Source organism: Lynx rufus, unplaced genomic scaffold (assembly GCF_022079265.1).
Source record: "Lynx rufus isolate CCGP_SWC_20201006 ecotype Redwood Valley unplaced genomic scaffold, mLynRuf1.p SCAF_6, whole genome shotgun sequence".
Lineage (NCBI taxonomy): Eukaryota > Metazoa > Chordata > Mammalia > Carnivora > Felidae > Lynx > Lynx rufus.
Window position 1 is genome coordinate 67,806,982 of NW_025814878.1, and position 26,337 is coordinate 67,833,318.

Genomic DNA, 26,337 nt, shown 5'->3' on the forward strand with positions numbered 1-26,337 from the left:
ATGACTCTTAACTTGTTTTCAATGGCAACAATTTCTAAAATAGTTACATGTCTGATGTAGACATGAATAAAGCCAGTTAATGGAAGTTTCTTTGGACTTCTTCCAAGAAACCTTCTCCCCTCCTAAATAGTTTTGGTCCCTCTTACTTTTTTCTCTCCTCAGTTAGATTTAGAACTCAACGTAGCCTGGAATGTGCTTTTTGAGTATTTTGGTTTTCCATCAAAATGCCCACAGCCTGTTGTACCCTGCACGTAACTGGGAATCAATAAATGGTTTTTGAGTTCATTTATTTAGTCTTCGGAACAATGGCTTTGTAGTGAAATTTCAGTTAAAGACTTCTTCTAATCAAGAGTTGTTTCATTCTCCTCAATAATAAGATTGGAAGGTGTTTTCTTTCTTTCTGGCAGAATAAAATCTGCATGTCCTGGTGAAAGCTTAGGAAATGTATAATTGATGTATTTTTGAAATGCTGCCCTTGTTTCCTGCAATTCCTCCTCCAGGAAATCCTTCCAATTTGTCATGATGCCTAGTTGTTTCACTATGGACAGCAGCTCCCCCTGGGTGTTAACCAGCTTATCCATCACATTTCCAAGTGTGGCCTGATGTGTCTTCTCTGCCTCTTGGAGCACTTCCTGAACCTCTTCTTGCTTCTGCCTCTGAGCCATACAATAGTAGACGTTCATTTCATGTTCTTTTTCTTTTATCAGTTGGCTCACGTTCTTCTTTTGATCCTTCATAGCTGTTATACCAGTATTCAAAAGTTCCTCCATGGCCATTCTACAAAAGATATGGATTTATAAGTTAGATGGGTTAGCCGCTAAAAACAAAAAGATGTTGCCTTTCACCTAAGATGGATGAGACATTATTGCATTGTTTAGATGAGCCACCAGTCTGAGACAGGCAGGTAGAAATGAGCTTTTGGACTGCATTAACTGTCAACAATTCAAAAATATTTTTCAAGCAGGGAGGTCACTCACTGAGTTTCCTGCTGGAGGCTAAGGCGAGGCCTACTAGACGAGTATCTGGTAGTTTTAGGGACCTGAGTCCTCTCTGGCTAGAAAAATATGAATGCAATGTGTAAAAATGAAGAAATGTAGGGTCAGAGTTCCAAACCCTTAGAGAAAGTATTTCTCTGTATCAGTCCAGCACTTCCCTTTAGCCAGAGGGGAGGAAATTGTACTCATAGTTTTATCTGAACAATACTCTATGATAGTCGCCTGAACCTTTTGGTCTCAAAACACCTTTTCACTCTTAAAATGATCAAAGAACCCAAACGACTTTTGTTTATATGGATTATATCTAGTGGCACTGATAGTATTATAATTAAAAGTGAGACATTTAAAAAATATTCATAAATTTATGTAAGGTATGATTAAATCTATTAAATGTAATTAACTTACCTTTTATGAAAAATGTATTTTCCAAATTAAAAAAAATGGTGAAGGCGTGCCTGGGTGGCTCAGCTGGTTGAGCGTCTGACTCTGGTTTTGGCTCAGGTCATGATCTCATGGTTCATGAGTTCAAGCCCCACTTTGTGCTCTGTGCTGACAGTGTGGAACCTGCTTGGCATTCTCTCTCTCTCCCTCTCTCTGCCCCTCCCCTGATTGCTCTGTGTCTCTCTCAAAATGAATAAATAAACTCAATTTTTTTTAATTGGTGAGAAAAGTGGCATAATTTCACATTTCTTTTTGTAAACTCTTTACTTGTCTAGCTTAAAAGCAAGGAAGATGGATTTTTCATATTGTTTCAATCTGTTGTGACATCACACATCATAAAACCATAGAAAATGCCACTATATACTTGTGAGGTAATGAGAGTGAAAAGGCAAATAACATCTTAGTATTATCAAGAAAATACTTTGACCTCAAGAACCCCTGAAAGGGTGTTAGGGACACTGAGCAGTCCTGGGATCACACTTTGAGAACCACTGCTGAACGAGTTCACAGACCTCTGGTTGTTTTGTGTTTAATTATATGAAATTTATAGCAGCCAACTGTTTTGAATTCTTACCATGTCCAAGGCAAGGCAAGTAAATGAGCATCCCATATATATATATTTGCACAATATTTCCTCAGAACAAATCCCATGAGGTAGATCTATTATTACGCCTATTTTACTGATGAGGAAACAGGCTCGGAGAGGTTAAATAATTTGCCCTATTTCACTTAATTAGTAAAGTGGCAAAATGAGCAACCTAGGCAGTCTGAGTCCAGGTTGAAAGCTTTTAGCTGCTGCAAGATACTCTGGTGGATGCCTTTGGTTAACCTAGTTTGAGTAGAACCTCTAAAGTTTTGAGAATCAAGTAATTTACAGATGTGATTCAAATATTTAGGGTTGTTAATGAAAATCCTCCCCCCTCAACCTCCTAGTCTAACACAATCTTCCCAAGACTTGGCATCTGCCCTTCTTCTAACTGCTTTCTTCTAAGATACAATTCTCAAGCGAAATAGGATTCTGGGAAGATGGCGGCGTAGGAGGACGCTGGGCTCACCGCGCGTCCTGCTGATCACTTAGATTCCACCTACACCTGCCTAAATAACCCAGAAAACCGCCAGAGGATTAGCAGAACAGAGTCACCGGACCCAAGTGCAGATGAGAGGCCCACGGAAGAGGGTAGGAAGGGCGGCGAGGCGGTGCGCGCTCCACGGACTGGCGGGAGGGAGCCAGGGCGGAGGGGCGGCTCGCCGGCCAAGCAGAGCCCCCGAGTCCGGCTTGCAAAAGCGGAGGGGCCTGACGGACTGTGTTCCGACAGCAAGCGCGACTTAGCGTCTGGGAGGTCATAAGTTAACAGCTCTGCTCGGAAAGCGGGAAGGCTGGAGGACAAAGGGAGGGTGAGCTGCGGAGCCCCCGGACGACAGAGCTCAGTTTGGCGGGGAACAAAGGCGCTAGCCAGCGCCATCTCCCCCGCCCATCCCCCAGCCAAAATCCCAAAGGGAACCGGCTCCGGCCAGGGAAATTGCTCGCTCCGCGCGAACACCCAACTCTGTGCTTCTGCGGAGCCAAACCTCCGGCAGCGATCTGACTCCCTCCGGCTGCCACAGGGCCCCTCCTGAAGTGGATCACCTAAGGAGAAGCGAGCTAAGCCTGCCCCCCCTGCCGCCGTGCACCTTGCCTTCCCACCCCAGCTAATACGCCAGATCCCCAGCATCACAAGCCTGGCAGTGTGCAAGTAGCCCAGACGGGCCACGCCACCCCACAGTGAATCCCGCCCCTAGGAGAGGGGAAGAGAAGGCACACACCAGTCTGACTGTGGCCCCAGCGGTGGGCTGGGGGCAGACATCAGGTCGGACTGCGGCCCCGCCCACCAACTCCAGTTATACACCACAGCACAGGGGAAGTGCCCTGCAGGCCCTCACCACACCAGGGACTATCCAAAATGACCAAGCGGAAGAATTCCCCTCAGAAGAATCTCCAGGAAATAACAACAGCTAATGAGCTGATCAAAAAGGATTGAAATAATATAACAGAAAGTGAATTTAGAATAATAGTCATAAAATTAATCGCTGGGCTGGAAAACAGCATACAGGACAGCAGAGAATCTCTTGCTACAGACATCAGGGGACTAAGGAACAGTCACGAGGAGCTGAAAAACGCTTTAAAGGAAATGGAAAACAAAATGCAAACCACCACGGCTCGGATGGAAGAGGCAGAGGAGAGAATAGGTGAACTAGAAGATAAAGTTATGGAAAAAGAGGAAGCTGAGAAAAAGAGAGATAAAAAAATCCAGGAGTATGAGGGGAAAATTAGAGAACTAAGTGATACACTAAAAAGAAATAATATACGCATAATTGGTATCCCAGAGGAGGAAGAGAGAGGGAAAGGTGCTGAAGGAGTACTTGAAGAAATAATAGCTGAGAACTTCCCTGAACTGGGGAAGGAAAAAGGCATTGAAATCCAAGAGGCACAGAGAACTCCCTTCAGACGTAACTTGAATCGATCTTCTGCACGACATATCATAGTGAAACTGGCAAAATACAAGGATAAAGAGAAAATTCTGAAAGCAGCAAGGGGTAAACGTGCCCTCACATATAAAGGGAGACCTATAAGACTCGTGACTGATCTCTCTTTTGAAACTTGGCAGGCCAGAAAGAATTGGCACGAGATTTTCAGGGTGCTAGACAGCAAAAATATGCAGCCGAGAATCCTTTATCCAGCAAGTCTGTCATTTAGAATAGAAGGAGAGATAAAGGTCTTCCCAAACAAACAAAAACTGAAGGAATTTGTCACCACTAAACCAGCCCTACAAGAGATCCTAAGGGGGACCCTGTGAGACAAAGTACCAGAGACATCACTACAAGCATAAAACAGACAGACATCACAATGACTCTAAACCCGTATCTTTCTATAATAACACTGAATGTAAATGGATTAAATGCGCCAACCAAAAGACATAGGGTATCAGAATGGATAAAAAAACAAGACCCATCTATTTGCTGTCTACAAGAGACTCATTTTAGACCTGAGGACACCTTTAGATTCAGAGTGAGGGGATGGAGAACTATTTATCATGCTACTGGAAGCCAGAAGAAAGCTGGAGTAGCCATACTTATATCAGACAAACTAGACTTTAAATTAAAGGCTGTAACAAGAGATGAAGAAGGACATTATATAATAGTTACAGGGTCTATCCATCAGGAAGAGCTAACAATTATAAATGTCTATGCGCCGAATACCGGAGCCCCCAAATATATAAAACAATTACTCATAAACAGAAGCAACCTTATTGATAAGAATGTGGTAATTGCTGGGGACTTTAACACCCCACTTACAGAAATGGATAGATCATCTAGACACACGGTCAATAAAGAAACAAGGGCCCTGAATGAGACACTGGATCAGATGGACTTGACAGATATATTTAGAACTCTGCATCCCAAAGCAACAGAATATACTTTCTTCTCGAGTGCACATGGAACATTCTCCAAGATAGATCATATACTGGGTCACAAAACAGCCCTTCATAAGTTTACAAGAATTGAAATTATACCATGCATACTTTCAGACCACAATGCTATGAAGCTTGAAATCAACCACAGGAAAAAGTCTGGAAAACCTCCAAAAGCATGGAGGTTAAAGAACACCCTACTAACGAATGAGTGGGTCAACCAGGCAATTAGAGAAGAAATCAAAAAATATATGGAAACAAACGAAAATGAAAATACAACAATCCAAACGCTTTGGGACGCAGTGAAGGCAGTCCTGAGAGGAAAATACATTGCAATCCAGGCCTATCTCAAGAAACAAGAAAAATCCCAAATACAAAATCTAACAGCACACCTAAAGGAAATAGAAGCAGAACAGCAAAGGCAGCCTAAACCCAGCAGAAGAAGAGAAATAATAAAGATCAGAGCAGAAATAAACAATATAGAATCTAAAAAAACTGTAGAGCAGATCAACGAAACCAAGAGTTGGTTTTTTGAAAAAATAAACAAAATTGACAAACCTCTAGCCAGGCTTCTCAAAAAGAAAAGGGAGATGACCCAAATAGATAAAATCATGAATGAAAATGGAATGATTACAACCAATCCCTCAGAGATACAAACAATTATCAGGGAATACTATGAAAAATTATATGCCAACAAATTGGACAACCTGGAAGAAATGGACAAATTCCTGAACACCCACACTCTTCCAAAACTCAATCAGGAGGAAATAGAAAGCTTGAACAGACCCATAACCAGCGAAGAAATTGAATCGGTTATCAAAACTCTCCCAACAAATAAGAGTCCAGGACCAGATGGCTTCCCAGGGGAGTTCTACCAGACGTTTAAAGCAGAGATAATACCTATCCTTCTCAAGCTATTCCAAGAAATAGAAAGGGAAGGAAAACTTCCAGACTCATTCTATGAAGCCAGTATTACTTTGATTCCTAAACCAGACAGAGACCCAGTAAAAAAAGAGAACTACAGGCCAATATCCCTGATGAATATGGATGCAAAAATTCTCAATAAGATACTAGCAAATCGAATTCAACGGCATATAAAAAGAATTATTCACCATGATCAAGTGGGATTCATTCCTGGGATGCAGGGCTGGTTCAACATTCGCAAATCAATCAACGTGATACATCACATTAATAAAAAAAAAGAGAAGAACCATATGATCCTGTCAATCGATGCAGAAAAGGCCTTTGACAAAATCCAGCACCCTTTCTTAATAAACCCTTGAGAAAGTCGGGATAGAAGGAACATACTTAAAGATCATAAAAGCCATTTATGAAAAGCCCACAGCTAACATCATCCTCAACGGGGAAAAACTGAGAGCTTTTTCCCTGAGATCAGGAACACGACAGGGATGCCCACTCTCACCGTTGTTGTTTAACATAGTGCTGGAAGTTCTAGCATCAGCAATCAGACAACAAAAGGAAATCAAAGGCATCCAAATTGGCAAAGATGAAGTCAAGCTTTTGCTTTTTGGAGATGACATGATATTATACATGGAAAATCCGATAGACTCCACCAAAAGTCTGCTAGAACTGATACATGAATTCAGCAAAGTTGCAGGATACAAAATCAATGTACAGAAATCAGTTGCATTCTTATACACTAACAATGAAGCAACAGAAAGACAAATAAAGAAACTGATCTCATTCACAATTGCACCAAGAAGCATAAAATACCTAGGAATAAATCTAACCAAAGATGTAAAGGATCTGTATGCTGAAAACTATAGAAAGCTTATGAAGGTAATTGAAGAAGATTTAAAGAAATGGAAAGACATTCCCTGCTCATGGATTGGAAAAATAAATATTGTCAAAATGTCAATACTACCCAAAGCTATCTACACATTCAATGCAATCCCAATCAAAATTGCACCAGCATTCTTCTCGAAACTAGAACAAGCAATCCTAAAATTCATATGGAACCACAAAAGGCCCCGAATAGCCAAAGGAATTTTGAAGAAGAAGACCAAAGCAGGAGGCATCACAATCCCAGACTTCAGCCTCTACTACAAAGCTGTCATCATCAAGACAGCATGGTATTGGCACAAAAACAGACACACAGACCAATGGAATAGAATAGAAACCCCAGAACTAGACCCACAAACATATGGCCAACTCATCTTTGACAAAGCAGGAAAGAACATCCAATGGAAAAAAGACAGCCTCTTTAACAAATGGTGCTGGGAGAACTGGACAGCAACATGCAGAAGGTTGAAACTAGACCACTTTCTCACACCATTTACAAAAATAAACTCAAAATGGATAAAGGACCTAAATGTGAGACAGGAAACCATCAGAACCTTAGAGGAGAAAGCAGGAAAAGACCTCTCTGACCTCAGCCGTAGCAATCTCTTACTCGACACATCCCCAAAGGCAAGGGAATTAAAAGCAAAAGTGAATTACTGGGACCTTATGAAGATAAAAAGCTTCTGCACAGCAAAGGAAACAACCAACAAAACTAAAAGGCAACCAACGGAATGGGAAAAGATATTTGCAAATGACATATCGGACAAAGGGCTAGTATCTAAAATCTATAAAGAGCTCACCAAACTCCACACCCGAACAACAAATAACTCAGAGAAGAAATGGGCAGAAAACATGAATAGACACTTCTCTAAAGAAGACATCCAGATGGCCAACAGGCACATGAAAAGATGTTCAGCGTCGCTCCTTATCAGGGAAATACAAATCAAAACCACACTCAGGTATCACCTCACGCCAGTCAGAGTGGCCAAAATGAACAAATCAGGAGACTATAGATGCTGGAGAGGATGTGGAGAAACGGGAACCCTCTTGCACTGTTGGTGGGAATGCAAATTGGTGCAGCCGCTCTGGAAAGCAGTGTGGAGGTTCCTCAGAAAATTAAAAATAGACCTACCCTATGACCCAGCAATAGCACTGCTAGGAATTTACCCAAGGGATACAGGAGTACTGATGAAGAAGGGCACTTGTACCCCAATGTTCATAGCAGCACTCTCAACAATAGCCAAATTATGGAAAGAGCCTAAATGTCCATCAACTGATGAATGGATAAAGAAATTGTGGTTTATATACACAATGGAATACTACGTGGCAATGAGAAAAAATGAAATATGGCCTTTTGTAGCAACGTGGATGGAACTGGAGAGTGTGATGCTAAGTGAAATAAGCCATACAGAGAAAGACAGATACCATATGGTTTCACTCTTATGTGGATCCTGAGAAACTTAACAGGAACCCATGGGGGAGGGGAAGGGAAAAAAAAAAAAAAAAAAAAAAGGACGTTAGAGTGGGAGAGAGCCAAAGCATAAGAGACTGTTAAAAACTGAGAACAAACTGAGGGTTGATGGGGGTTGGGAGGGAGGGGAGGGTGGGTGATGGGTATTGAGGAGGGCACCTTTTGGGATGAGCACTGGGTGTTGTATGGAAACCAATTTGTCAATAAACTTCATATAAAAAAAAATAAGCGAAATAAAGAATACAAAAATGTTACAGAAAAAAAAAATAAGATACAATTCTCTCATTGTCTCCAATTCTTTCAACTTGACTTTCAAACGTGGCCAACTTCCCCAATCTTGAGGTAAACATCAGTTGTCCCCTCACCTCTCTAGCTGCAATGCTATGTCTCTCTTCTCCCTTTTCCCACCAGTCAGGCTGTATCTATGGTTAATAACAAGGGTTAACATTTACTAAGTACTTACTACCTGTCTTGCTTTAGATTCTCTCTCTCTCCCCCTCTCTGCCCCTCTCCCCTACTCACTCTCTGTCTTAAAAAAAATTAAATTAAGTATTTTTTAATACAAATTACCCATAATTTCTTTTTCTCAAAAGAGGGCCTAGAAATCATATCATATGACGAAAGACTAAAGTAACTGGCTTAGTACTTTTTGTTTTTTTCTTTTCTCCTCCAAATGAAAGCTTGGACAATCTCTCTCTCTTCTCAAGTCTCTTAAGGATCACTACGCAGAGAGTGAGAAGCCAAGTGTGGATGTGAGGATGAGACTGAGCACGTTTTGGATCCACATTAGGAAGCACATGACAAGAAGAGGCATTTGGCATTTTAACCAACCACTTCAACCACCTGCAAAATTCCTGTTACAGAAGCACTCGGGAGGCTCCCCAGTGCCTGGCAGGCATCCAACAAAAGGGATGGCAGGTTCAACTCGATGACCTCCAATGCCCCTCTGACATGATGTGAATGTTTATGCTTCTTTCTGTAAGTGGTGGGGTCTTTCTGCCATCTCTAATTTTATGAGGCTCTATTCTTGGAATTTCAGAATTACATACCATATTTACATGTAGTGCTGGCCAGAAATGAACTATTTTTGAATAGTTTTAGTATGTGTCCTATATATGTGTGTGTATGTGTGTGTGTGTGTGTGTATATATATATATATATATATATATATATACATATATATATGTGTGTGTGTGTGTGTGTGTGTATATATATATATGATTCAGTCTGATATTTTACAAAATGGGTTCTCAGAGAAGAAAAATAGATTATTGGGGTGCCTGGGTGTTTCAGTCAGTTAAGCGTCTGACTTTGGCTCAGGTCATGAACTTGTTTTTGTGAGTTTGATCCCCACTTCAGGCTTTGTGCTGACAGCTCAGAACCTGGAACGTACTTTGGATTCTGTGTCTTCCTCTCTCTCTGCCCCTTCCCTGCTCGCAGTCTGTCTCTCAAAAATAAATAAAGATTTAAAAAAACTTTAAAAACGTAGATTGCTAAATAAAAAATAGAGACTAATATATAATAATCCAACCTCATGAGACTCTTGGGGAAAAAATGAAGCATGGAAAAACCATACCAGCAATTAATTTGTGCTTTGCTCTTTAGGGCCTCTCTTAGTTCCTTCTCTCACTTTTTTGGGGACACTGTTGAAATGGTACAAGATATATAGCTCACAAGTTTAAAGAATAATATCTGTCCATTCCTTCCCTTCTACCTATTAAGTGAACTTTTCATTTCCCCATATATTTTGCTAAGAGTACACTTTTCAACCTCCTTTCTATGTCTATCAGTAAAAATCCTGGCTCTCTTAAGACAGGATGAACCAATGCTTCATTTCCCCATTTCTTCAATTCCTAAATTATAAAGGGATTTGTTCCCCAAACTCATTTGTCATCAAGTATTTAGGGTGATGTTGAAAATTTGCCTGATGTGCCCACAATAAGCTATTAATCCATTTTTTCACTTGAACTATAGGACTGTTAGCACTATTTTAATCAGTTATAACCATTGTGTTGTAAGGAAAATATATTCTGATTATCCGCCTGAGAAGCTGGGAACCAAAGGGCACCTGGGTGGCTCAGTTGGCTAAGCATCCAACTCTTGATTTCGGCTCAGGTCATGGTCTCATGGTTTGTAGGATCGAGCCCCACGTCAGCTCTGCACTGACAGCGTGGAGCCTATTTGGGATTCTCTCCCTCTCTCTCTGACCCTCCCCCACTCATTCTCTCTCTCTTTCTCTCTCTCTCTCTCTCTGCCTCTCTCTCTCTCTCTCTCTCAAAATAAATAAACATTAAAAATTAAAAAATAAAAGGAAATTGGAAAGCTGGTCTTGCAGGATTAGTGATACCCTCAAACTGAGGCGACAGGCATTATATAGGTTTGGTTGTGGGCGCATCTCCAGAGACCACCCTTCAGCAGTGCATTTATATCTCAGGGTTATTTGCATTCTTAACCTTCCCTTGGTTCTACATCATTACACTACCCACTTTCCCCTCTACATGTTTGCTCATGCTGTCCTCACTCTTTTCAGTCTTTCACAAATGGGATCTCCTTCCTTCCAAGTCCCAACCCAAGACTAACTGCCTCCAACAAACCTACCTCACCACACAGCTTGCACCCTTGTTACTTGACCTTTCCAGGGCTTTCCCAGCACTTACATGTTCTTTGTACCTGCCCATCTAGCCTTGGTCTGTGGGGCAGCCATGCTTTAGTTACTTCACATGTTGAAGAAATACCCTTATTTCCTCACACTAGAACTCAGGACCATATCCACAGAAGACACTTTATAAGCTCTGGTGAAATGAGAAGGGTAGTATAATGGAAGGTCATAAGCTTCGGTATCATATAGACCAGGGTTCACATCAGGCTCTGTCACCTCTCCTCTACATGACCTTCTCTACATGACCTCTAAATGAGGTTGCTCAGTCTCTCTCTTAAGTCTCAGGGTTTTCATCTGAAGATATGGAGAATGATAGAATCCCTCAGGAAGGGATATAAGACTTCAGTGAGAAGCACACAAAGGGCCTTGCATGTGCTAGGTGTTAAATAAAAGGTAGCTATCATTAGGAATTAGAGCCATGACCACAAAATTCCTGAGCAGCCACTTCATTCATGCCTTTGTCTTGGACTAGAAAACACTTAGAAGAACCTTTTCAGGCAAAGCTTGCCTGACTGCTTGCTTGCTTGCTTTTTTTTCTTCCTTCCCTCCTTCCTTCCAGCGAAAGAGTATGGTGTCTCCTAGATAATCTATTTAGAATCTAATCACCCCAGTCCACAAAAACGTTTTCTGTGAATTTAACATATTTGTCATAATATGTATGTGTTTGGAATACTTAAGTCTTGATAGTTTCTAGTCAAATAAAAGATCTACAGTTGAATTCTAAACACTTGTCCTTCTCCATGTATTGGTTTCTGCAAATACTCTAAGAAACACTGGAATCTAGCAATGTCTAGAAATAAGATCTGATGTACTGCAGAGTGAGTTCAGCTAATTAGAACAAATTTGAAACTTTGTTTAATAAATATATTTTTTAAGTTTATTTATTTTGAGAGACAGTAAGGGAGCGGGGAAGGAGGAGAGAGAGAGAGAGAGAGAGAGAGAGAGAGAGAGAGAATCCCAAGTAGGCTCCATGCTGCCAGTGAAGAGCCTGACTCTGGGCTTGAACTCATGAACTGTGAGATTATGACCTGGGCTGAAAACAAGAGTCAGATGTTTACCAACTGAGCCACCCAGGCCCCCCATGTTTAATAAATATTTAAAGAATGCATACCCTGTGCCAAGCTCTCTTCCAGGCATTTGGAATACATTAATGAACAAAATGGACACTCCAGTTGGATACACGTAAACAACAGACATGGCAGTTCCCTAATTTTAGTCAACTGATTTAATAAAAGGCAGTCATCGAAAATATTCTATTCAAACCTCAGAGAAGAAAGGGCTGGGGAAGCAGGGGGTTTGTGGTGGTGAAGGCAACAGAGTGAGGGAAGGAGCAGACACTGCAGGCACATGAGGAGTGGTTCCAGAAGCCCCTAAAGGAGGAGCAGAGTTCCTGTAGATGTAGGGTGGGGAGAAGGGAGAGGAGGATACTACCCTTCACCACATTGGACCACAACTCATTTGGGAGTTACCGCCTTCTCTACCTTTCTCCCAGAATCCTCTTATACCTTCTTCTTCTGCCTCAATGATGATTTATAGCCTATGCATGAAGAAAGGTACCACTGAAACAGCCACAGCTGCAGCCCTCATTTTTACTTATCTGCAAAATAAGATTCTTAGAGGACTTTACCTTTGGCCCTGCTCTAAACAGTTCTAACAAAGAAGATTTTTACCCATTAACTACACACAAATCGATTTGTTCATTAAGTCAAAGAGCAAAGCAAAAGAGACAAGTCCTAGACCAGATGGCAAACAGAAGTTTCAGTCCTGGTTCTGCTGCTGCAGCCATGTGATCTTAGGCAAGTCACTTAACACCTGGAAACTGTGGTTTTTCTCTTGGTCCCAATAATCACTAGGGATCCTGACTGTTTTCCTGTTAAAACTGGCCAATTCCATCAAATGTTCATTGCATACGTAATAATGGTTACTTTGGGGGCACATGGGTGGCTCAGTTGGTTAAGCATCCAACTCTTGATCTCAGCTCAGGTCATGATCTCACAGTCATGAGATTGAGCCCTGCATTTGGACCTGTGCTGAGGGTGGAGCCTGCTTGGGATTCTCTCTCTCCCTCTCTCTCTGTCTCCTGCTTGTGCTCATGTCTGCTCTCTCTCTCTTTCTGTCTCTCAAGATAAATAAATAAACGTTAATTTTTTTAAATGTTTATTTATTTTTGAGAAAGAGAGAGAGACAGAGCACAAGCAGGGTGGGGGTGGGGGTGGAGCAGAGAGAGAGGGAGACACAGAATCCAAAGCAGGCTCCAGGCTCCAAGCTGTCAGCACAGAGCCAATGCAGGGCTCAAACTCACCAACTGTGAGATCATGACCTGAGCCAAAGTCAGACACTTAACCAACTGAGTTACTCAGATGCCCCAAGAAATAAACATTTAAAAAAATGATTACTTTGGTACTCTTAAAAACAAGTGATCTGATTTATGTAAAAAGTATTTGTGATTATGTAAAACATAAGGCTATAGTTCATCAAAAGGGCACGAATGAGACAGACCCATTATTTAAAATGAAGTCCTTGGGAGACAGAGAGGGTAGGAAAGCAGTAAGTCAGGGCTTAACAAGTTTTGCCCTATATATTTCCAAAGTGTCAATTTTATTTATAGTGTGTATTACTTGTGTAATAAGAAAAAGACCAAAAGTAACACATCCATGCTAGTGTATGATATCAGCTAGAGAATGTGAAGATTGCCTTTTATGTGTTTATGGGGAAATATTTGTTGATTTCTCTCCTTAGCCTCTTAAAACTGGAGAATCAGAATGAAAAACACATTATTTACGATGGTAGTTATCTCTTGAGAGTGTGGAGAGGAAGGAAAAATGATTGAGGAGCTTCACGTGGGAACTTCAGAAGTGTTAGCAATTTTCGGTCTCTTCAGATAAGTGGTAGGTCATTGAATATTCATGTTATTTTTGTTTAAACCACACACACATACACACACATTATACAATGTATTATATATTGTTCTCTATGCTTGATATATTCCATAATAAAAATGTAAAAACACAGGGGCGCCTGGGTGGCTCAGTCGATTAAACATCCAACTTCAGCCTGGGTCATGATCTCACAGTTCGTGAGTTTGAGACCTGCGTTGGGCTCTGTGCTGACAGCTCAGAGTCTCCTCGAGTACTCACTGTCTCGTGGAGGAAACCAGCAACTTAATCGTGCAATGAATGTTTTATGCAAAAAAGGATTCTCTGTCTTCCTCTCTCTCTGCACCTCCCCCACTCGTGCTTTTTCTCTCTCTCTCAAGCTAAATAAATAAACTTTAAAAAAATGTAGAAACACAGGGGCACCTGGATGGCTCAGTTGGTTGAGTGTCTGACTTGGCACAGGTCATGATCCCGTGCTTTGTGTGTTCGGGTCCCGCATTGGGCTCTGTGCTGACAGCTCAGAGCCTGGAGCCTGCTTCAGATTCTGTGTCTCCCTCTCTCTATGCCCCTGGGAAATATGTGCCTCAACCTTATCCCTTTCACCAAGTTGATTTGGCCAGAGTAAGATACTGATTTGCAAATGTGTTCTCTGGAATACCTTTTCTGGGCCTGGATTGCCTCCTGGGCCATCTGTCTCTCTTCAGCCCTGGCCTTCTCCACAGCCTGGACCTTCTCCCTGTGGCACTCCATCATAATCCTTTGGATTCTATGCACCATGCGCTGTTCTGCAGCCAGGTGTTCTCTCTGTAGTTCATCTTCCATGTTTTGGTGCATCTCTATCTTGGTTTTAGCTGCCATTTCCTTTGAGAAACAGTTTGACAGCTTTAGATGTTACAGCTTTGATGTCTAAAAATGCACACTAAGAGGTTATTCAAATCATAGTTCATTAACCTGCTGGAATGTGCACCTGTGAACACTGATGATTTAAAAGAAGAGTGTGTATAATATGGAAAACTTTCATTTATATGATGCACCAGAAATGTGCAAACTATATAGCATAAATATTTATTTAGGTAATATTAGAAGGGAATATGAAAAAAGGGAAAATAGGTCTGTCTCTTTTTCCTTGATTGTCCCAAATCCTATAGTGTCATATTATCTTTACACATAATTAGAAATACATAATATGATTCTGTTAGGAAGTCAGTCCTGGAAAATGACAGAAATAATGACTGTGCCTCCAAAGTGTCTCCTGGGTGTGGGGGCCGGGGGGAGCCTGAACTCAGAGAGCTAACAGTTGCCCATTACTCTAGTCACAGGAGCTTGCTGGCCGGTCGTCCTGCCATTTGGGCATTCCAGCTCACTAGCGTTGAGGGGTCCTCTCTTGTTCACTAAAGGGACAGGAACAAATGCTCCATTACTCCAGGGCAGAAGGACCTGTGGATGCCTTTGGCCAAGTAAAGTGAGGAGGCACTAGTCAAACCAGGACTCAAGAAAAACAGATTCTCAAAGAAAACCCTGTAACCATTCTGGAAATGCCAACCAACTCCACTGTGTGCCAGGCACCATGCTGGGCCCACACACTACAAACATAAGAAGGCTAGAATCTTCCTCCTCAAGGACTCACTGTCTCATGGAGGAAACCAGCAACTTAATCATGCAATGAGTGTTTTATGCAAGAAAGGAGGCAACAATCAATTCTGTCTAGAGTTTCAAAACTTTCATTTGAACATAAATTTGTATCTCTATTTCAGGGATAACAAGAGAGCATAAAGAAATTAAGTTATTTCTCATAGTGAGTCAGTCAAAGAACTAGGAACAGAAAACAGGGTTCTTAATGTCAGTTTCTTGCTTCATTGTTGGCCGTGATGCTAGGGTCCTTCAAGAGATTCATCAGTGTATTTTCATTCCAGACACCCTGTACAACCTTTTAATTACAGTGAGCACTACTGCTTGCTTTCTCTCTCTCTTTCTTTTGAACTCTACATCTCATGGAAAACTGAAATCATTTTAGCTTTGCAGAAAAAAGTGTCTCAACAATTAAAATGTTTGTTAGACTACAGTTTTTTTCAAGAGAAAGAAAGTCTTCAACTTCTCACTTTGGCTACTTCAAGGGTGAAAATTTTTAAAAAAATGAATAAAACAACAGAAAACAACTTTAAGAATCTCTCCAGAGTGGCCTCAGTTCATGTATTTAGAAAAAATTTTTAAGGGAAACATTGGCTGTTTAGAAATGCCAGCTAGGTTTTCCATACTACAGAAGGCTTTGCCTCTTAAAGGACTAGAACTTTTTGGTAATAAAACATTTTGAATGGAAATATCTCTAAATGTCTGTGACGTCTACCTTACTTCATAAAAAGAGTAGAGTGAACACACTTTAACATTTCTTGGTGATCTAGGCTGGTAGATAAAGGAGAATGATTGTATTGAGCTAAATACTTTGTACTACACTTAGTAATCGTTCAAGTTTATTGGGTTCCCTGTCTCGGTTATGAATGACCCCAGACTGCTTTGCTTTTGGAGATCTGATACCTGGTTTTTGTAATGTTTCTTGTTCTTCACATGCTATTGTGCTGAGAACTCTCTGTTCTAACTGCTGTCTGTGAGCTCCTTTTTGTCATTTCTAGTTGCTGGCATTTAATCTATTTTGGATTTGTGAAGTTGAGCAGCCACATCTGTTGGGCTCAGGCTGTCAAGTAAGTGTAAATAACATTTGAGTGGGGAATGGAAAGGTTCTGCTATGAGTAATAAGCCTGAGTTTCTGTCTTGTAGTCAGAGGCCTTTATTTAAATTCCCAGGGGATATTTTAAATTATTTCTGGGTTTTCAAGTGTATTCTCAGTAATTGAAAGGGCTGAATGGTTGAGCTTTAGATAAATGAAGTAGTACATAAAATATTTGTATTTGAATCATAGAATTTAAAAATGACACCCCAGCCCTTTATTTTGGCTGGGTTCTGAACTTGGATTCAAAGAACTAAAATGGAGTCCTTCCTTTATGTAATGATGTATTAAAAGCAAAATCATTTTACTGCCTCACAAAGCATGTGGGATATATATTTAAAGCTACAAAAATAATTCAGTGACTGACTATTTGGCAGTGTTCTTATTCAATGGAAAGCCTCCTAGTTAAATTACTTTTACTGAAATGCATTTTGAGTAAATCAGCTCATATATTGAGATATTGTAAGAAACAGCCTCATGAAACCCATCATATTTACTGTGCAGATGTTTGACAGACATTTATGACACAATGTCTCCCTTAGGAGAAGTTTCTCTCAGCTATCACATGCAGGAATATCTGGGCCCCTCTATCTGATTTGTTTTTACCTAATGGATATGGTGATTCATTGAATTTTCGTCTTTGCATTGACTGCCAGAAAGCTCAAGGCCCAAATAGTGAAAATTGCACAGGAACTCATGCACACATACAATTTTAAGTTTTAAATTCACTCCTGACTTCATTATATTTTCTACTCTGATTTTACCTTAGGTTCCATTTCATCATTTGCTTTTTAATATTATTGTATTTGAATAAGTTAATATAAAAATCTTTTCAAAATAATGTCTGTTCATTGGGTAAGATCTTGAAATTTTACTCAACAGCAAGCATCTGAGACTTACGCCAAATTCTTAATGTTATAAAAGAGTAATACATAGTGATTTCTACATACCAGAATTGAATGGTATTTGGTTTTAGAAGGGCTTGGTCTTCTGCTCTATATATTGGTAATCTTAAACTTTAATACACAGAAGAATCAGACAGAATGCTGGTTAAAAACCTTGCCCCTGACTCTGTAGGTCAGGTGGAGCCTGGGAATCTGCATGTTAAGCTCCCAGGTGAACAGATTCTGAGGCAGGTGGTTCATAGACACCCCCCTGAGAAGCAGTACTGATGTCTATGTCTGGGTATCCTACAGTTGAAACAATCCTATGCATCCCTCTTAGATAAATCACTCTTTTGTTATATAAAAAATGTCCTGAGATGGCAGTATAAATGTGAGTTCCCAAACCCTAGACAACTATTTTAGAAAGGTCAACCTCCTTGTAACTTTTCCCCTTTCCATTTTCTTAGGACTTCCTCTACTTTAGCACTAAGTGTATCAACTCCACTCAAAGACAATATGAGGTACAGTCAATGTGAGCTCCTTGAAACAGGCATCACAGCTAAATTATCCTTCTATCTGCACAACATAATGCCAGGAGCAATATTCAAAATACTGGGGCACCTGGGTGGCTCAGTCAGTAAAGTGTCCGACTTAGCTCAAGTCATGATCTCACCGTTTGTGAGTTGGAGCCCCACATTGGGCTCCATGCTGACAGTGAGGAGCCTGCTTGGGATTCTCTCTCTCCCTCTCTCTCTGCCCCTCCCCTGCTTACTCTGTCTCTCTCTCTCTCAAAAATAAATAAATAAACAAAAAAATTTTTAAATGTGCATACTCTGGCTGCAGCATTGGGGCAGGGTCCAGCTTTGGAGTTTCCCACCAATTTAAAGGGGTAGCCCTTTTAATTGGGGGAGGTCTTGGAGACTGGGGAAGCAGCCAAGGTGACTTAGGTGTTAGGGAGCTTGGCGAGTGGCTATCTATCAACTGATAGAGAAGTATTTAAATGCTTATGGTCATCCTGGCAGATGTCAGCTGAACAGTAGGCCTGCCTAGACATGCTAGAAACGTTCTTCATGTTTTGAACTGAAAAAGGGAACGGGTGTGGACCACTGCAGCCAACCTCTTGGGAACCAGGCCACTGGTGCCAAGCAGGGAGGATCCCACTACCCTTTAGGAACCAGAAGCAAAGCTCCCTTTGCTGCCAACAAGTTTCCTGAGGACTAAATAAGGATCTGATATACAGTAGGTGCTCATTGCTGAAACAATGAATAAATGGGGCCAGTGGTCCCTGAACTGTTTGTTAATTATGTTCTTATTAAGTTAGGCCAAACCTGGGGCCAGACTTCTGCCATTTTCCTTCCAGCCTCTGACCATGAATTGTCACATCTATACCATGTCCTTTCCTATACCTCCTGTGGCCAACATGTAATAGTTCTATATCCTTTTCCTTTGATCAGCTTTTGTAACTGAGGTACTGAACTAAATAATGAATTCCTGGGCCTCTGCCTGGAAAGTTTGCTAGTTACCTACAATCGTGTGTTCGAACAGGTTACAGGTTACAAAGAGGACCCTTTGTTTTATGACCTTTGGCACTGCAGGAAATATTCAGTAGCAGCTCAGGGTCCCTCTTGGTATTGCAGTAAATGCAAATTTAGGGAAAAGGATGCAATCAGAGAACCCAGGAGAAGGAAGAAAACAGCCTATTTCTTCATTCAGCACCAACTTGAGCACTTCTAAGTCAAGGCCCTGTATGGGACACCGGGCTAGAGTGGTAATGAGAGACAAGCCCTAATGGAGGCTACAGTCGTGTGCAGGTCAGACATTCAACAAGTAATCACACAGTCTATTTAACTGCAGTGATGGGTGTAAAAGGGGACAGGGTGTCAAGGGCAGAGTGATTCAGGTAAAGTAGTGATGTTTGAGCTAAATCTGATGAGGTGGGGGAAGGACATTCTGACAGAGACCCTGAGGTGGGAAGGAGGTGGAACACTCAGGTTTGAGGACCCAGAAAAGGGCCATGAGAGAGAAGAGAGGCTGGCACAAGAGATGTGGTGGGTAAGGCAGGCAGGATGGCTCCTTTGGGCCTTGAAACCCCATCAAGGTTTGGGTTCAATACATCAGAGATTCTCCTGCACCCATTCATCACTGCTGCCTCTCATCTGTGAGCCTAGCATCTCTTCTGTGAAAATCCTGGGTCTCCTGACCAACCTCCAGGAGACACCCATCAAGGTTTTACAGATTTTGTTTTTCTCTTCTCCCTTTGCCAGAGCTTTCCACTGATGTATGTACTCTTAAAAAGACAACAAACAAGCCATTATAAAAACCTGTAAGTCTTTTTGATGTTCTTCTTCCAGAATCTGAATATTCATTTTGTGTTTGTCATTTGCTTCTTCAAGTGCCTTCTCGATTGCTTGTTTTTGGCGTTTATCAGCCTTTGAAAGAAATAGTCCAAATTTATAAATATTTATATATTAATATATACACTTATATTAACATACATTTTTCATGTTTACTGAAAATTAACAACCACGATGGGGCCCCTCATCACTTGCTCCGTTCCCATCTCAAACCTCTCCCAGAAAACTGGCTGCTTTAGCCAGAGATGCCCTAACACATCCCAACCTAACATGGCTAACATCACTGTTTTGTGAACTGCTAAAGAGGGTTTTAGTATAAGCTGCTGGGTTGTCTTTTATTTGGCACTTTATTTCTTGCTTGATTGACTATCAAAGTAATGTATGCTCATCGCAGAAAATCTGGAAAATACAGAGAAGTGGAAAGATGCACAAAGCAAGAATTTGCTGAGAAAGGAGGCTGAGCACCATCCCAGACCCCCTACATCAGGTGTTCAGAAAGAGGTTCTATTATTTTATTTGAAGAGAGTGCCCAGATCATTAGATATGATGACATTCAAATTGTAGATTACTCACAAAAGCATTGCCTTATATTAGGGTATATAATTGATGGTTTGCAATTAATTTGAATTTTACTATTATTGATAAAGATAGAGGACTACTAAGATTTTTATTCATATATCCTTTGCACTTGGTGCATTTTGCACTTTCAAAGTACTTTAATACCAAGCTTGTGCTGGTACTAATGCTGGACAGTTCCAACACCATTTGCTATGATGTCTATGTTATAAAGGAACTGAGAAATAATGCTCTAAGCACTGTGGCTTGTCCTGCCCTCATGGAGCATAATTCTCTTCAGGAAGTCATTTATGTTATTCTTCAGGAAGAAGTGGAGGTTGGAGGATTGAGATTTTGCTTAAGTGTCTGGGATCTGACTATGAACCTCAATACACTCAAATTGCCCCTATGACCCTCAGCAGTCACAGGGACAAGGTATCAAGGACTTTGGAGAGAAGAGAGCAAGGAGAGTAGGCGATAATGCAGCATTTGGAAAAAAGAAGAGCACTTGGTCAGGGGTATTTCACACTGCACAAATGTATGGTCTACATATTAAATATTAAGCAATAATAAACAATTATCAACAAGGGTGTCTTTTTTTGTTGTTGAAGTTTTAAGCCGATGAGAATAAAAAAAGCAGGAGTCATCCACATATAGGGGCAATTTAGAAGGAAGGGAGCTCCTAATGGTGTCTGCCTCTTACTAAGCAGCTCCTATGCACCTGACATTATTTCACTGAACTCTTTCAACAGTCCTATAGAATATTATTGTTCCTCTTTTACATTTGAAGAAGCCAAGACTGCAGAGTTGGAGAACTTGCCCAAGGTCCCACAGATAGCCAGGATTCAAAATCAGTTCTGCTTATTGTTTCAGACAAATCCAAAAAGTGAAAGAACTCTAAAGATGCATTTAGGTTGATATTCAGTTTCTTTTACCTGCACCCACACATCAGCTTCTGCTTTTGCAATACGTTCTTTGAGTATTTCCTCTTGGAATTGCTCTTCTTTATTCAGAATATCTGCCCCAATATCTGTGCATTTGAGGAAAAACAATCACAAGTATCCACAGACTGTTTTTTCTTCTTCACTATGACCTATTTATTAGAGTTATCTAAAAGATATACCCTTTTAGGAGATGCCAATCTTTTCTTTAAAGGGGTACACTTTTCCGTAATTAATGAGAGGGAACTCACAGCACCGTTGGGTCTTGAGACAGTCTGTTCCTGTCATCACACTTGGGCCATACAATAGGCAACTGGGGAGGTAAAGTGACAGAAAAGAGCATTTTGTGTTCCTAAAATAGGACAGTGAGGGAATATTCAAGTGATATTAGCACATTATTCTGCTCCTGTCTCCCTGTCCCTCTCTGGATGCTGGCGTTCTCTCCCTCGGGAAAGAGGCAGCAGAAAATGCTTTCTTCACTCTCAAACCTTCTTTCCTCATGTGCAGATCTTCGTGGTTTAGCCGTTTCAGTTGTGGAGTAAGGGGGCAGCTGTTTAGTACTTGTCTGTCAATGGTCTCATTTAATTTCCACATAACATTCCCATAATGATAGCCTCCTTACCCGGACAAAAAAATAAAAGCCCACATAGGTTAGAGGACTACACAGATAGAGCGAGACCTGCAGCCAAGCTCCATCTCTGTCTGCCAGAGCGGACTGTGAGAGGTGGCTCAGGACTTGTACGCAGGCTACGAGCCTATTCAGTGCTCAAGTCACACACATAGTGAGCTTTCTCCCCAGTCCAACCTCTTACGCTACCTACCCTTCATTCCAGTTATTTCTCACATCTTTGATTTGTTGAATTAACTTTTCATGTGATTAGGTCTTGACAATCAACTTCCTAAAATTACAAAGCATGTCTTATATTGCAGTGTCTCTCTTACGGTGCTCAGCTTGGCAACACCATTGTAGACACATGTGGTTGCCCAGTATCTCTGCTCTCCCTCCAGTAACAGAAACCATTTTTCTCAAGAATGTCCCTCTCTCACTTCATGTTGTTCTGGAGTGGGGGGGGGGGTTCCCTGCAAATCAATGCAGCCATCCTGCATGTCCCATCACATTGTCCCCATCCTCCAGGCCATAATAATCAGCCCAGGATTGGGCACATGCTCCAGCCGGGCTAACCAGGCTCTTCTCTAGGATTTTATATAAGGATGTAAGGAGAACATAGCTTTTTTTTTTCCCCCCTCTGAGATTTCTAAGCTGGAGGTAACAGCCACATAGAGCAGTCTGGGACAACTTTTATTCTTTTCCCCTCTCCTGTAAGCCTGGTTGCAGGAGTAAACAATTAGGCCAACTCACTGAGAGCAAGTGTGGCTACATTGAAAGCCCTGGAGCCAAATCTTGCTTGGGTTTCTCTGTTAAAAGGCCAAGAAATTCTATTTTATGCATGGTCTAGTCTGAGTTGTGTTTCTGTTACCTGCAAATGAACATCCATGTTTGGTGACATTAAGAGTCTATGATACTAGATTATCAGTGAACCTAAAAACAGAGGGCAGGGGATACTATAGTAGAGATGGACATATACTTTGTAGGCTCAACACTGTGCAGATATGATTATGAAAGATCTAGGAAGAAAGGTGACTGAGCATGGGCCATCAGTGTATTAAATTTCATAAAAATGTGATACAAATGTGGGTTACTATTATTCTTTTTTAGCCTAAATCCCATTATTTTATATTATTCTCAACCCTGATTGTACAAGAGGATTCCCGCATAGCTTTAAAGAAAAAATACTCAAAAAGGAAAAGACTACTGATACAAAGAATAACTTGGATGGATCTCAAGGGCATTATATTGAATGAAAAAAGCCAATTTGAAAGTTATATGTTATATGATTTAATTTATATAACAATCTCAAAGGGGTAAGATTATAGTGATGGAGAACAGATTAGTGGTTGCCAGGGGTTCAGGTTAGGGTGTGTAAGGAGTAACACAAGGGAGTTCCTTTATGGTGACAGAGCAGCTCTACGTCCTGATTGTGGTGATGGTTATACAACCCTACACATGATAAATTTCATGAAACTATGAAACAAGAAAAAAATGCACATAAGTTCTGTACCTGAGTTAATAGTATTATTCCAATAGCAATTTCCTGGTTTTGACTATATACTAGCATTATGTAAGATATCAATGAGAGAAACTGGAGAAATACATGGGAACTCTGTTGTTAACACTTGTGAGCCTTAAACTATTTCCAAATAAAAACTATTAACATATGAAACAAACAAACATAAAAAACCAACACATGCTGAAGCCTGATTCTGAAGGTTCTAATTTAGTGGGTCTATGTTGAATTAATATGAAATCCAATGACTCTGTATTTGTAGTAAAAACAAATTTTTTTAAATGTTTATTTACTTTGAGAGAGAGAGAGAGAGGGAGCTCGAGTTGGGGAGGGGCAGAGAGAGAGAGGGAGACAGAGAATCCCAAGTAGGCTCGGCGCTGGCAGGGCTCAAACTCATTCATGTACCATGACATCATGACCTGAGCTGAAGTCAAGAGTCCAATGCTTAACCAACTGAGCCACCCAGGTGCCCTGTAAAAACAAATGTTTTAAAAGCTGTGTGCACTGCTAGGGTTGAGGACTACTGCACTATGCAATATTCATTTAACATTTATACAGACATTCCCACATACTCTTGAGTTTACTCATTAAGAACATTGACTTAACAGTCAATGACAGGGATGCTGGGGTGGCTCAGTTGGTTAAGTGCCGACTTGGGCTGAGTTCATGACCTCACGGCTCATGGATTTGAGCCCCACCTTGGGCTCTGCACTGACAGCTCAGAGCCTGGAGTCTGCTTCAGATTCTGTGTTTCCACTCTCTCTCTGCCCCAACCCCACTTGTGCACTCTCTCTCTCTCTAAAATAAACATTAAAAAAACTTTTTAATAAAAAAGTCAATGACAAATACAGTTCACTGTATATAAAATATTAATTTCTACCTAGTTAGATTTAATTTTGCTTATCTGGATTCAGATATCTCAGAAGGCATAAGAAGTCAATCATTAAATGCATATCTAAGAATGGATATCCACTGGCCTGGGTGTAAAAAGCCAAATCATATCAGAGATTGTAATTAATAAGTCACACTAAACATTTACTAGAAGTTGAAGTCAGTTTGGGTATTGATGTTTTTAGAGGATGATTCCAATTTGACCTCTCCCTGTACTGTAGTTTTTTCAAAACACTCTCCATTCTTTAGTTTCTCATATTTTCAAAGATCAAGAGTGAAATTAAATCAGTAGTTTACCAGGTATAAAGGAAGAGAGGATCAGAGAAGTATCTGGAGAGTCCTTAGGAAAACATTTCTAAGGCTCAAAGTCAGACTACAAACTCTGATGGGGATAAGGAGAGAAGGAAACCTGTAATTACAATCTGATTTGCTTGTATAGTAAACATTCTCAGGTTATCTCCATGCTACCTATGTTTATGTCACCAGCTACTAGTAAAGGTTATAGCTTCACTATTTATTAAGGTGTTACTTGGAGGTATTTCCTCTACTATGTGTAAGGAAGTTGCCAAAGTATGGGCCAGGGCAAAAAGAACTCCTGTTTACTATTATATGCCAACAAGTATTTCATTAAAGCCTCATAACCAACCTGCTAGAGAGGTATTAATATCCCTACTTAATATAGGACTCCCAACATCTCTATAAGGAAACACACTGAGAGGCTAAGTGTACTGTCTAAGGTACACAACTGGTAAGCAGAGAAGCTGGATTTCAACCCATATTCTTTTCATGCCAAACAGACACCCCTGCAAGACAAGCAACTTTGATCAGAAGAGCTGATAAAAGTCAATATAGCAGAAAGAATAGCACATAATGCCATCAAATATTAGAACAAAGGAAAACAGCATTTACTTACCCAGTATATCTTTGTGAGTGTAAAAGCGTGTCTTAAATGGCTTGTATTCATGGATCCGTTTGAAGGTTTCCCCCAAAGGGGCTGGTGGAATTATTTTATTACAAACAGCACAGCAAACAAAGTTCGTGTAATTCGGATTTCGGATCATAATTAAGATGTCTTTTACTATGTGCAGTTAAAGTACTCTCAAGATCAGAAATAAAAGTTTTAAGAAAATCTGGAAGTTTAAGGAAGCTAGAAGAGGATCAAGGTTTTAGGACGATGTTAGAGGCTGGTAAGGATGAAATGATTCGCCATGATTAGGTAGTGGTTATGTGCCTAATGGTAAAGAACGGCTCTAAAAGCCTTTGCCACATAAGGTATGGGCACTGGATTTGGGAAGATTTAAGCAGTGGCTCTCTTCCAGACTTTAGCACTAAACTGTTAACTTACTTAGCAACTGTTGCTAGGTAAGACAAGCTTTGCTCATAAAAGCAACTAGAAATAATGAGGAAAGGGAGCATGGTAGAGCCATTCATTTCCCAGATACTCTCTGTACTAGTTTCCTATTGCTGCTGTAACAAATCACCACACATTTAGTGATTGAAAACAACACCATTTACTCTCTTGCAGTTCTGGAGGTCAGAGGTTCAAAATGAGTCTTATGAGGCTAAAATTAAGGTGTCAGCAGGGCTGGTTCTTTCTGGAGGCTTTACAGGAGAGTCTGTTTCCTTGCCTTTTTTACCTTCTAGAGGCCACCTGAATTCCTTGGCTCATGCCTCACATGATGTAGCCTTTTCTCCCCCTGTGTGCATGGACCTCTATGCTTCTTCCCCTGATCTTCAGCCTCCTTCTTAATAAGGATTAAGATTATATCAGGCTCATCTGGATAATAAAGGGTAATTTTCCCATCTCAAAATCCCTAACTTGATCATATCTGCAAAATCCCTTCTGCCATATAAGGTAACATAATCACAGGATCTAGGAATTAGGATCTGAACATCTTTGGGGGTGGGGTAGAACAGGATGAATCATTTTTCAACCTACATTTTCTTTTAAATGGTTTATTTAGAGGGGCACCAGGGTGGCTCTGTCATTAAGTGTCCGACTTTGGCTCAGGTCATGATCTCACAGTTTGCGAGTTCGAGCCCCATGTTGGGCTCTGTGCTGACAGCTCAGAGCCTGGAGCCTGCTTCGGATTCTGTCTCCCTGTCTCTCTGCCACTCACACTGTCTCTCTCCTTCAAAAATAAGTAAACATTAAAAAAAATTAAATGTT

The 26,337-nt window shown here is 40.8% G+C and overlaps 1 protein-coding gene across 1 annotated transcript; it reads right to left on the reverse strand.

Moving 5' to 3' along the window:
• Nucleotides 1-341: 341 nt before the first annotated feature.
• CUNH6orf163 (chromosome unknown C6orf163 homolog) lies at nucleotides 342-25,228 on the reverse strand. Its single transcript, XM_047101882.1, has 5 exons — nucleotides 25,081-25,228; nucleotides 21,145-21,239; nucleotides 19,622-19,729; nucleotides 14,353-14,555; nucleotides 342-777 (listed from the first exon to the last, which is right to left on the reverse strand). Exons 1-5 carry the CDS (start codon nucleotides 25,226-25,228, stop codon nucleotides 342-344), a joined length of 990 nt encoding a protein of 329 aa, XP_046957838.1.
• Between the last annotated feature and the right edge of the window lie 1,109 nt (nucleotides 25,229-26,337).